Source organism: Notamacropus eugenii, chromosome 4 (genome assembly GCF_028372415.1).
Source record: "Notamacropus eugenii isolate mMacEug1 chromosome 4, mMacEug1.pri_v2, whole genome shotgun sequence".
NCBI lineage: Eukaryota > Metazoa > Chordata > Mammalia > Diprotodontia > Macropodidae > Notamacropus > Notamacropus eugenii.
In genome coordinates, this window is record NC_092875.1 from 48,486,947 (window position 1) to 48,499,830 (window position 12,884).

General features: G+C 38.3%; 1 protein-coding gene across 4 annotated transcripts in view; it reads left to right on the forward strand.

Moving 5' to 3' along the window:
- EP400 (E1A binding protein p400) overlaps positions 1 to 12,884 on the forward strand; it is a 134,693-nt gene that overhangs the window by 85,217 nt on the left and 36,592 nt on the right. For all 4 annotated transcript variants that reach the window (XM_072600780.1, XM_072600781.1, XM_072600783.1 and 1 more), the window contains 4 exons: positions 300 to 464; positions 4,125 to 4,292; positions 10,132 to 10,226; positions 10,860 to 11,143. In XM_072600780.1, the coding sequence (XP_072456881.1) occupies positions 300 to 464; positions 4,125 to 4,292; positions 10,132 to 10,226; positions 10,860 to 11,143 (712 nt within the window). The remainder of the gene's footprint in view (positions 1 to 299; positions 465 to 4,124; positions 4,293 to 10,131; positions 10,227 to 10,859; positions 11,144 to 12,884) is intronic.

Consider the following 12,884-nt stretch of genomic DNA (forward strand, 5'->3'; position numbering starts at 1 on the left):
AGTTTGTAATTGTAAAGTGAAGACATTACTTCATAGTTTGGTTCAAAAATGGGTTGTCAAAATGGGTAGCTAATCTGCCAGTTTTGGTTAAATAGATTAACCAGAGCTAAGTTTGATATTTTAAAACTGTTATCCTTAGTTTTTATACTTTTAAAAGAGCATTATTTTCTAAAAGTATTAGAAAGCAATGCCTGCTGAATGTTCCTGTGGTATCTGTCTTTTACATTTAATGATTTGTGGTGATGCTCGTGCATCAGTGTAACATTTTCAGGTTTTCACAAAGTATTCCATTTTAACAGGTGGAGAGGTTGTGAAAATTGCCCAGCTGGCTTCCATAGCAGGGACACAGAATCGAGTGGCTCAGCCGGAGACCCCTGTGACCCTGCAGTTCCAAGGGAACAAGTTTACCTTGTCACACAGTCAGCTCCGACAGCTCACTGCAGGCCAGCCACTGCAACTGCAAGGTAAAATCAATTATCAGTAAAATGACACTTAACGAAATGAGATAGTTGGCACGGGAGAGCAGAAAGTGCATTGACATGGAGTCAGAGAACCTGGTTATTTTCAAGGTCTGATGCCTGTTGCCTGTGTGACTTTGGACAAGTCATTTAACTTTTTTGGGCCTTAGTTTCCTTATCTGTCAGATGAGATTTAGATGAGATGGCCTTTGAACTCCTTTTCATCTCTGCATCCTGATTTTCCTTCTATTTGATTGCTCTTTCATTCTCCCTTATTGTTTCTTCATCCCTAACTATGAATATTCAAGATCTCTCCTGGGCTTTTTTTTTCTTCTCTCAAAGTGACCTCATGAGCTCCCACTGGCATAATTATTATTTCTCTATGTGACTCATGGATCTACATTTCCAGATCCAGTTTCTCCCTTGCGCCACAGTCACACGTCATCGTCTGTTGGACATTTCAAATTGAGTGGACCAGAGATGTCTCAGACTCAACAAGTTGAAAACAGAATGTATTATTGTTATAATCAATCAGTCAACAAGTATTAAGTATCTGTATCCACAAAGAATGGACCTATCTAGTCAAAGATCCCATCCTTTGGGTAATAGTAACAAAAACTTTTGGGGAAAAGAACCTACTGACAGAAGTGAGGTTTAGCCTAACACGTTATGGCTTTATGCCAAGAGAAGCACCAAATGGATATGGAACTTAAACATAAAAAATCATGTCATAAACAATTCAGAGGAACAAGGAAGAAATTTCCTGTTGCAGCTATGGAAATGAAAGAGTTCATGATCAGACAAATACTAGAGAGGATAAAATGAATGCTTTTGATTACATAAAATTTGAAAGATTTTGCAAAACCAAACCAGTGTAGCTAAAATGAGTAGGGAAATGGGTAATTGGGAATAAAACTTTGCAGCAAGTTTCTCAGATAAAGGTCTCATTTCTGAGATACATAAGAAAATGATTGGAATTTTAAAAAAATAAGAACCATTCCTCATTGATAAGTAGTCAAAGATTATGAACAGGCATTATTCAAATGAGCACATTTAAGCTATGAAGAGTCATGAAAAAACGTTTCAAATCTCTAATAGATAAGTGCAAATTAAAGCAAATGAGGTCCTACCTTATACTCCTCAGATTAACAAAGTGGATACCAAAAGCAAAAAATGACAGATGTTGGAGGGGCTAAGGAAAACAGGCTCATTAACAATTGGTAGAACTGGAATTAAGTCCAAAAGGTTATTAGACTGTGCACACCCTTTGACTCGGCAGTACCATTGCTCGGCCTGTATATACCTTATAGAGATGGAAGGAGGAGACCCAAATGTCCCAAATGACCCAAAAGCAAATCTTTTTGTCTTGGCAAAGAACTGAATCCTAAGAGGGTGTGGGGTGTCAATCAGTGTGGGAATGACTGAACAAATTATGGCACATGAATATCATGCTATAAAGACCAGTTTCAGAGAAGCTTGGGAAGACCTGTATAAACCTATGCTGAATGAAGTGAGCAGAATCAGAAGAACAGTTTAATAACCCAAAAGGCTGAGGAACTCTGTCACTGCAAGAACAGGCTGCCCATCTCCCAGCAGCGAGGTGATGGTTCCAGGGTGAAGAATGAGACACAGTTTTTAGATGAGACCAAATGTGGGAATTTGTCATTTTTGCTTGATGATGAAAATCCCCTTTTCTATAAGGGAGAAAAATTTTTTTATAGTAATTGAAAAAAATAATTTTGGGAGGTTTGTTTAAGAAGGTTAGATCACCTTTCAAGTGTCTTTCAGCTTAAAATCTTTGATTCCATTACTTTGCTGGCTCATCATGCATGTCAGTCAGTAAGCATTTATTAGGTGCCTGCTATGTTCCAGGTATTGTTCTAAGAGACAAAGAATGGCAAAGTCCCTGTCCTCCAGGGGGTTGTGTCTAAGGAGGAGACAAGATGCAACCAAATATATACATAGTAAACTGTGTAAAGAGTAAGTAGGAAATAATTGACAGAAGGAAGGCAGTAGAATTAAGAGGGGCTGGGGAAGCATCCTGTAGAAGAAGGGATTTTAGTTGGAACTTGAGAGAAATCAGGGAGGTCAGTAGGTGGTGTGGAGGAGGGAGGCATGTCCCAGGCATGGGCACAGCCAGAGAGAATTCCCAGAGCTGAGAGATGGTCTTGTTGATGGAACAGCCAGACTATCAGTATCACTACATTGAAGAGGATACGGCAGGGAGTAAGGAGATTAGGAAGATAGGAGGGGGCCAGACTCTGAAGGACTTTGAAGACCAAACGGCATTTTTATTTGTTCCTGTGGGTGATAGGGGACCACTACAGTTTATTGAATATGTGTGTGTGATGGTGCCAATATCAGATCTGTGCTTTAGGAAAAATCACTTTAGTGGCAGAATGGAGGATGAACTGGAGTAGGGAGAGATTTGAGGCACTCCCCACCCCCCTCCATCCCCCATTTTCCCCTTCCCCAAGGAAGCCATTGTAATCCAGGTATGAAGTGATGAAAGTCTGCACTTGAAGGGTGATGGGGTCAGAGGAGAAAAGGGGGTATATTTGAGAGATATTGCAAAGGTGAAATCAACAGGCTTTGGCACACGCTTGGATTGGAGGGTGTGCGTGAGAGCTAGAGAGGAGTCCAGGATGACACTAGGATGACTCCTAGCGAGCAGGATGGCATTCTTTTCTACAGTAACAGGGAACATAGGTGTAGAAAAGGGTTTCTGTTTTGGACAAGTTGAGTTTAAGATGTCTACTACACACTTGAGTTCAAAATGCCGAAAGGCAGTTGGAGATGTGAGACTCGGGAAGGAAAGAAAATAAACATTTATTATTAAGCAACCTACTACATGCTAGGCATGGTGCTAGAACACTTTAGAAATATTATCTCATTTGATCCTCACAACAACCCTGTGAGGCAGGTGCTTTTATTATCCCCTTTTTATCGTTGAGAAAACTGAGGCAAAAGGAGGTTAAATGATTTGAGCAGGGTCACATACCGGTAAATGTCTGAGGCCAGATTTGAATTCAGATCGTCCTGATTCGAGGTCCAGTGCTCCAGCCACTGTGCCACCTAGATGCCTGGAGGTCAGCAAAGAAGTTAGGACTGGATAAGTAGATTTGAGAATCATCAGTGTAGAGGTAGTAATTAAATCCATGGGAGCTGATGAGACCACCAAATGCAATAATATGGAGGGAGAAATGAAGAGGGCCCAGGACAGAACTCTGAGGGACACCTACGCTTAGAGGGCAGGAGCCAAGATTTACTAGGTGTGCTTTTTGGCTTGCTGTGTTTGACAAAATGAGTCACCCTGTGACTAACCCGGTGATTAAGGCTCCCAGACTCAGGCATAGTTGTACTGGAAGCCTCTTAATCTGCCGCCTTGTGCTCTTTTGCTGCCTTTGAGAACTTATGAGGCATTGGAGGAGTGGAGGAGAGAAACTTTGTTCCTTTGAATAGCTGTAGTGATCCATGTCCTTTCCCTCTCAACACTTACTTTAATTTCCTGTTTATCTTATTTAGTTATTTGTCTTGTTTTTTAAAACTTTTTGTCACATACTTCTTTTATATTCTTGGACAATTCAACAATGAATATAGGCAATAAATAGAAAAAGTATTGACCATTAGACCCCACAATGATCCCTGATGTGATTTAAATTGCAGGAAGTGTTCTTCAGATTGTCTCTGCTCCTGGACAACAGTATCTGCGCCCTCAAGGCCCAGTTGTTATGCAGACAGTATCTCAGGCTGGCACTGTCCAGAATGCTTTGAATGCCCTGGGAAATAAGAATCAAGCAAATGTTCCAAGTTCCACACCAGGAACTCCACCAGGTATGTCACCTTTTTTGTTCAGAAACAAGGATTCAATTACTTAAACTTAATTCTATAACATTAATTAGTTATCACAGTTGTATTCCATAGTGATTAAAATGAATCAGTTTTGGGGCCACTAGGTGACTGTAAAAGCAAGCACCCTGACACTTTCAGGATTGCCTGGTGTCAGAGCTTCTTTGATGTGCTTTTCTGAAAGGAAAGCAACTTTTGAGGGGTCAACAATCTACTTTAATCAAGCACATATGTCATTCACTTAGTTCAGGGGAAAAAGCACTCTTAATTTCAGAAAAAATACAAAAAGAGAAATAAAGACCAGCACACAGGGCTTCCAACTGTCTGACCATAAGCCATACATATATCACAGATCAACAGATAGATCTATTACATACATATATAGTTACCAGAGAGAGAGGCACTGATATCTGGATTTTCAGTGGGGGCTGGGCAGGCTCCTTAGCAGCTACCTCAGAATCTCATCTGGCCAAACAAACACTTCCAATGAGTAAGCCCCAAAACAAATCCTTACCTCAGAGTATATATACACTTTTCAGAGCCAGAGGGCATTACAGTCCTTGAGAACCACTGCCTCATTAGAAATAATCAAAAGGTGTGGGCCTTCCTACAAAATGAATCTCCCATAATTAAGTTTCCCTTAATGAGCAGACCCATTAATAGATGGGGAAGATCTTCAACTCTCATTAACATAATTAACATTACAGTTGCTGTGAATAGAGCCCTGGCCTTGGAGTCTGGAGGACTTGAGTTCAAATTTGGCTTCAGACATTTGACACTTACTAGCTGTGTGACCTTGAGCAAGTCACTTAACCCCAATTATTTTGCCTCCCCCCAATAAAAAAAAAAGATTCAGTTTTGTGGCTATTATTGAATGAATTGTTCAAAACTAAAAATTAGGTTTGTGATGAACCACTCTGTAGATGTGACAGTTAATATCATGTTGATTGACTTTTTTTTCTTTGTCCTGAAGACCTTTGCCTATTGTAGGCTATCAATGTGCTTAAATTTTGAGCTCACTAGCATAAATACTTCTTTTAGACTTCTGTGTCATTTGATTTGGTAAGTTGTCAATCAAAAATTTAATTGAGCCTGGTCAAAATTTCCACTCTAAACCACTAGGTGGCAGCTATATGGTCCAAGAATAAAAAGTTAGAGAGCTCTGGAAACTGTTTTTTCCTGCCTTACACAGCCTTTTTCCCTTTATTTTTCTTGAACTTGGTCTCATTCCTACTTCCTTGCAGAAGCTGAGTTTCTCTCCACCTCTGTCTCAGCCCCTAAGCCTTCCAGGCTTTGCTTGGGTCTTGACCTTCATTCCCTTTCAGATTTATTAAAATGAATCTTTAGGTGATGGTGGGGTGATGATCAGCTTCTCATCGGTAGCCCAGCACCCTACCATTCACTTTTCTTTCTTTTTTGGTTTTAAGTCACCTTCTTTTCAAGGAAATCTTCTGTAGGAGTTGGTTCTGTACTTAGAGAACCTGGGTTCAGATTCTCTGTCTCCCATTTATATAAGCAGCTATAGGTGGTATAGTCCTTGGGTTAGAGTCAGGAACACCTGAGTTCAAATCTGACCTTAGTCACTTATTAGCTGAGTGACCTTGGGTAAGTCATTTTACCTCTGTCTGCCTCAATTTCCTCATCTCTAAAATGGGGAAAATAATAGCACCTAATACCCAGGGTTGTGAGGTTTGAAAGGGATAATATTTAGTGCCTGGAAATAGTAAGTGCTTAGTAAGTGTTTGTTCCCTCATTCCCTCTCTGTGTGACTTTGGGTAAGTCTCTCAGCCCCTTTGAGCCTCAATTTCCTGATCTATAAAGGGAAGGAGTTAGATTAGAAGGCTCTCTAAGGTTCCTTCTACTGCTACAACTATGGTTTTCCTAGTTTAATTTATATTGTTAAAGGGCAACTATTAAAAAAAAAACAAACAACACATGGATTTTGAATGGATGTAAGCTTAAGATTAGGATCCTTTGAGATACCAGTCAATCCATTAGTAAACATTTTTTAAGTGTCTACTATGCCATACAGTGTATCATAGCAATAGAGAAATATTAAGCAGCTGTTTTTCACCAAATGATACATTTCAGGATGTCTAAATTTTTCATGATACACCATGATTAGTACTTCTTGTGTGCCTGAGTAGTGCTTTGTGTAAGAAGAGCTTTTTTGGCTAAGAAGAAGAGAACTGGAAAGAAACAGAAGAACCATTAGCTGGGGAAAGAAGAGATGGAGCAAAGAAGAGCTTACAGGGAGAAGAGAAACCAGAAGAGGTGACGATGAGAAAGAAACAGAGGAAGGAGTGACAGTGAGAAGGAATGAGGGAATGTTTATTCTCGTCTTGCGTGATGTCTGCTCTCTTTGCGTTGGAATTGATTGGCGGATGTGGCTGGGCACCCTGGGGAATAGCTGCTTGTTGATCATTGTTATCAATATGTGTGTGTGTGTGCGTGTGTGTGTGTGTGTGTTCGTCCTTTGTTGCTGAAGAAGAACAGGCCATCAGAGAAACGATGACATGACTTGCACTTGACTTTGTTTTGAGTGAGGGAGGGCTGTGCAGGTCACCAGCCTCACTTCTCCTCCAGAGCCATCTGAATCCAGTGACCACATATTCATCAGGATGACTGGAGATGACCCAGGATGAGGCAATTGGGGTTAAGTGACTTGCCCAAGGTCACACAGCTAGTGAGTGTCAAGTGTCTGAGGTGAGATTTGAGCTCAGGTTCTCCTGACTCCTGCACTGGTGCTCTATCCACCGCACTACCTAACTTAAAAGGCATGGAAGGAAAGGTTAAGAGCTATATCCATGGAAGAGCTAAACCACTAAAATGAAAATCTTTTAAGATAAACACACATACACACATATATAAACAAATACATACGTATATACATTTTTATCTTTCTCCGAAGACTCCATGTCTCTGTTTGTCTAAGGCAGACTCAATAAAAAACCAAACCTCTCAAGATTTGTATGTGTATATGTGTGTGTATATGTTCACATGCTTGTATACGTGTGGGTATATATGTGTTTGTACGCATATATGTTTATATACATGAGCATATGCATGCACATAAATATATATCATATATTACATATATATATCTATACTAAGACCCTTGTTTTAAACAGTTTTTTTAAAGGATTCGAAGGAGGAGGATGTTATGAATAGAATTAATTTTTAGAACCTATCCCCATTTCCATTGCCATTTGTTAACTATCAAATAGGAAGTGTTACAAAATGTTACAATAGAGTAAAAATACACATTTACATTGTAAATACGGGGTTATTAACGTATGACCTAGGTTAATTTTCTGCCTATTGCAATTTTAAGTAACATTTACATATCTTTAATCTCAACAAATATTTTTAATCTCAACAAATAACATAACCTCAACAAAAATTCAATAATTTGATTAAAATGAAGAAAAGAAAAATTTTAGGTCTAGAGCTAGAATCACAATGGCATTGAGCCTGATAGTCAGACTTGGGCCTATTCCTTGCTGTTTCTTACTTTTTACAAATAGAAGATGAGTGTGATGATGTGCTTAGTGCACAGTAATGTTCTTTTTTTAGAATATTTTTTCTAATTACATATACAAACAATTTCTAATATTCATTTTTTAAAATTTTGAGATCTAAATTCTCTCCCTCCATCCTGCTCTTCTCCCTTCTTTAAGAAGAACAGCAATTTGATATAGGTTATACAAGTGTAGTTATGTAAAACATATTTCCATATTAGTTATGTTTTGAAAGAAAACACAGACAAAAAAACCCAAGAAGAGTAAAGTAAAAATAAGTATGCTTTGATCTGTATTCACACTTAATCAGGTCTTTTTCTGGAGGTAAATAGCATTTTTCATCCCGAGTCCTTTGGAACTGTCTTAAATCATTGTATTGCTGAGAACAGCTAAGTCATTTACGTTTGATCATTAGACAGTATTACTGTTACCATATACAAACAATATTTGCCTGGTTCTGCTCACTTTACTTTTCATCAATTCATATAAGTCTTCCCCGGTTTTTCTGATACCATCCCCTTCATCGTTTCTTATAGCACAGCAGTCTTCTCTCACAATCATATACCACAGCTTGTTCAGCCATTCTGCAATTGATGGACTTCCCCTCAATTTTCAGTTCTTTGCCACCGCAAAAAGAGCTGCTGTAAATATTTTGCCCCTATAGATTCTTTTCCTTTTTTAAAAAATTTTCTTTTTGGGATACAGACCTAGTAGTGATATTTCTGAGTCAAAGGATATACAGTTACATAGCTCTTTGTGCATAGTTCCACATTGTTCTTGAGAATGGTTGGATTATTTCACAATTCCACCACGTGCTTTAATGTCCCAGTTTTCCTACATCCCCTCCAACATTTGTCATTTTCCTTTTGTGTGATATTAGCCAATCTGATACGTGTGAGGTGATACCTCAGAGTTGATTTAATTTTCATTTCTCTAATCAGTAGTGATTTATACGTTTTTTCATATGACTATAGATAACTTTGATTTCTTCTTCTGAAAACTGCCTATTTATATTCCTTGACCATTCATCAGTTGGGGAATTACTTGTATTCTTATAAATTTGACTTAGTTCTCTATGTATTTGAGATATAAGATAATTTATTTATTAGAGAAACTTGTAAAAAGCTTTTCCTCCAGTTTTCTACTTTCTTTCCAATCTTGGTTGCATTTGGTTTTGTTTGTGCAAAAATTTTTTAATTTAATGCAATTAATGTTATTCATTTTATATTCCAGAATACTCTCTATCTCGTTTGGTCATATGTTATTTACTTATCCATAGGGCAAGTCATTTAACCCTATTTGCCTCAGTTTTCTCATCTGTAAAATGATCTGGAGAAGGAAATGGCAAACCACTCCAGTATCTTTGCCAAGAAAACTCCAAATGGGGTCACAGACAGTCAGACGTGACTGAAAAATGGCTCAGCCACAGCAATGCTTTCTCTCTCTTGTTTGGTCATACTTTCTTCCCTTGTGCATACATGTGACAGGTGAACTATCTGATGCTCCCCTATTTGCTTAGGGTATAACCCTTTACGTCTAAATGACGGATGCATTTTGACATTGTCTTGGTATACTATATGAGATGCTGGTACAGTACCAAACTGCTTTCAAGTTTTCCTGATATTTTTGTTAGTGAATTCTTGTCCCAAAAGTTTGGATCTTTGTGTTTATCAAGCACTAGATTACTGTGATCACTTAACTGCTATTGTGTACCTAATCTAACCCATTGATTCACCACTTTATTGCTTATGTAGTACAGAATTGTTTTCATAATGATTGCTTTGTGGTATAGTTTATGATCTGATATGGCTAGATTGTCTTTCTTCACATTTTTTTCATTGATTCTTTTGATATTTTATTCTTTCAAATTAATTATTATCCTTTATAGCTCTGTAAAATAATTTCTTGGTAGTTTGATTCATAGTAATGTTCTTAACTCTTTTTTTAACACAGTAGAGGCTGAAGTGTTCTATGCATCTATTTCATTTTTCCCTGAGTTAGTTGGAATAATTAAATATTTTTTCAATGTTGTCTTTCTTTTGTATTTAATACTGATACTAGCATGGTTTTCTGGTGCTCAGAATTTCAGAAGGAGGAGAAGTTCAAAAGAAAAATGAAATGTAATTTTTCATGATATTAATTTTCTAGATACTAAATTAGCCTGTTTCAAATTAAACATTTTCTTTGTCTACCACTCAGAATTATATTGTGTTTGGTTTATATGAACATAATGGGATTCATGAAAGAATTTTAACTTTTTTCACATACATGTGAATTAATGCTGGGTATTTTTGAAATTGTAGTAGGTGTTCCAGGGAGAACAGCAGTTAATTCCTTGACATCAGGAGAAGCTGGAGTAGTATCAAAAATGGCCAGTCCTATAGGAGGTCCAACACAGGTTTGTAACTTACTGAATTCTAAATACAATTTTTCCCTTTGTCAGAACAGATTTGAGTTTATATAGGTTACTAAAGTGACTAATTGTACTAATTGGTAGTGTAAATGTGTTTTTCAGAAGTTATGTGTACCTTAATATCATGGCAAATAATGGCATCTTATTTAAAATAAAATACTCTGAGTTGTTATTCAATGAGATTTTGAAGTAAGAATTTCCCATTATAGAATTATAAAAATGGTACCCTAAATTTCATTAAAATTTTGCTTTCTTATATTCCAGTTTATGAGGAAGACAGTAAATCCTGTTTGTTTTACTCTAAAACATGTTTATGCATTTTCAGTATTTATCTGAAGTTTTATAGAATCTTAACTAGAGATGCTTATAAGAAATAATTTTTAAATTTGATAAGAAAATAGAACTTTCTCCCTCTAATTAATTTATGTCATTAGCTCCAAAGAAGCAGGGAGCATGACTGTTACATGTTATGCTGTGTTCAAGGCAGGGCCATACACATGGGACTTCTGTAATTACTATTTGATACTAATAAGTTAGCATGTTAGCCTTTTTTTCTTTTAACCATTTAATTATTTACTTCTCAAATGAGCAAGCTCTTATTACTAATTTTATCCAAAGGAGGAAAAGACTAGACTTTTGAAAGAACGACTGGACCGAATTTACCTGGGCAATGAGCGGCGCTGTTCCAGAACTCCTGTCTATGGCAGTGATTTGTTAGGAATTTGTTCTCGGATTAACTGGAAGAAGACGCCTCTGCGTGGGTCTGCTGACAGAAATAAATGGAGTTGGGCTGGTATGGTGAACTGTTGTGCTTCATCTTCAGGAAATACAACTGATGTACTTCGGTGTTTGATGTTGACGTTAGAACAACGAAGAGAATCCCTCCATGATGTTATTAGCAGGTATTATAACCTGGGGCACACTTGAGTTGTGCTTTTTTTTTTTTAATGGTCTCGTTTGTTGTTATTTTAGAATTCATTTTAGGAATTCTAAAGAATTCATAAGAAGCAACAATGTTGCTTCTTCAACATTGTTCTTTTCAAATCTCTTAAAAATTGTTGAGAATTATAGAAAATCATACTGGAAAAAGCACTGAACTTGGACTTTGGACACCAGAGTTCAAATCCTAGTTCTGATACTTTTTAGCTATGACCCATGTGCAAATCCTTGTTTTTCCTTTAAAATGAGGCTTATGGTTGCTTGTATATCTTACTTTATAGGGTTATTGTGAGGAATAGACTTTTTCAACCACAAAGCTCTATAGTACTGTAAAATCATCAGCAAATATTAGTTAAGTGTCTTCTACGTCTTTGACACTGTAGGTACAAATATAGCGAATCCCTATTCTCAAAGAGCTTACATTCTAAGGGAGAAACAAGAACACATATAAGTCGATTAAGTACATGCCATTGGATGTGGGAGTTGGGGTTAAGCAGAGCCTCATGTAGAAGGTGATGCATCTTGAAGGAAAAAGGGGATTCTGTGGCAGAAGTGAGAAGAGAGTGCATTCCAGACAAGGAGGAAGCCACATGGGGCAGAGATTAGGTCAGTTTGGGTGACACTCCCTCTAGAAGTCACTGACAGAGTTGGGTGGGGGAGATAGTGTCCCACAGGGCTGGTCCTTGGGACTAGGTTGTGTGAAACTTTTAAAAATTGTAAACAGAGAAATTTGTATTTTATCCTTGAAGCCATAGAAAACCAGTGGAGTTTGAGTAGGGAGTGAGATGGTCATAGCTATGCTTAAGTAAATCACTTTGGCAGCAGTGTAGAGGATGGGCTGGAAGGGGCTAAGACGTGAGGAAGGCAGACCTGTTCAAAGAATGTCCCTGTAATATGGGTGAGGTGATGGGGGTGGATCTGTGAAAGTAGAGAGAAAGAGGTAGACATGAGAGGTGTGTTCATCCTTCATTGCCAAAGAAGACCATGCCATCAGAGAAATGATGACATGACTTGCACTTGACTTTGTTTTGAGTGAGGGAGGGCTGTGCAGGTCACCAGCCTTGCTTCTCCTCCAGAGCCATCTGAATCCAGTGACCAGATATTCATCAGGATGACTGGAGGTGACCCAGGATGAGGCAGTTGGGGTTAAGTGACTTGCCCAAGGTCACACAGCTAGTGAGTGTCAAGTATCTGAGGTGAGATTTGAACTCAGGTCTTCCTGACTCCTGCATTGGTGCTCTATCCTCTGCGCCACCTAGCTGCCCCTGGATGTGAGAGGTATTGCACAGGTGGAAACAGAAGGTTCAGCAACTGAGTTGAGGAGTCAAGGAGGGTTCAAGGCTACGTCCCCCTGAAACAGAGAAAAAGGGGAAGGATACTAAATTTTGTTTTGGATTGGAACAGCACCTTCCTGAGGGCTTGTTTAGTGCTTCTTAATGAATGCGCCTACATTTTGGGTAGCAGTGACCAGATGAACGGTGGCATGAAGCCTTGGCATTCCTGTTTACTTTCAAAGGAGGGAGGAGTTGGGAGAATTGAATGCATGCAGCTCATGATCCAGTCTGTATTGAATGAAGAGATTTAGAGCTGGAGTGGGGCATTAGAGACAATCTGGTCCAAATTCTCATCTTGTAGAGGAGCATTTGGAGGCTCAAAGAGGCCCAAAAGAATGGACTTTGTCAGTATCATACACATAGTAAGTAC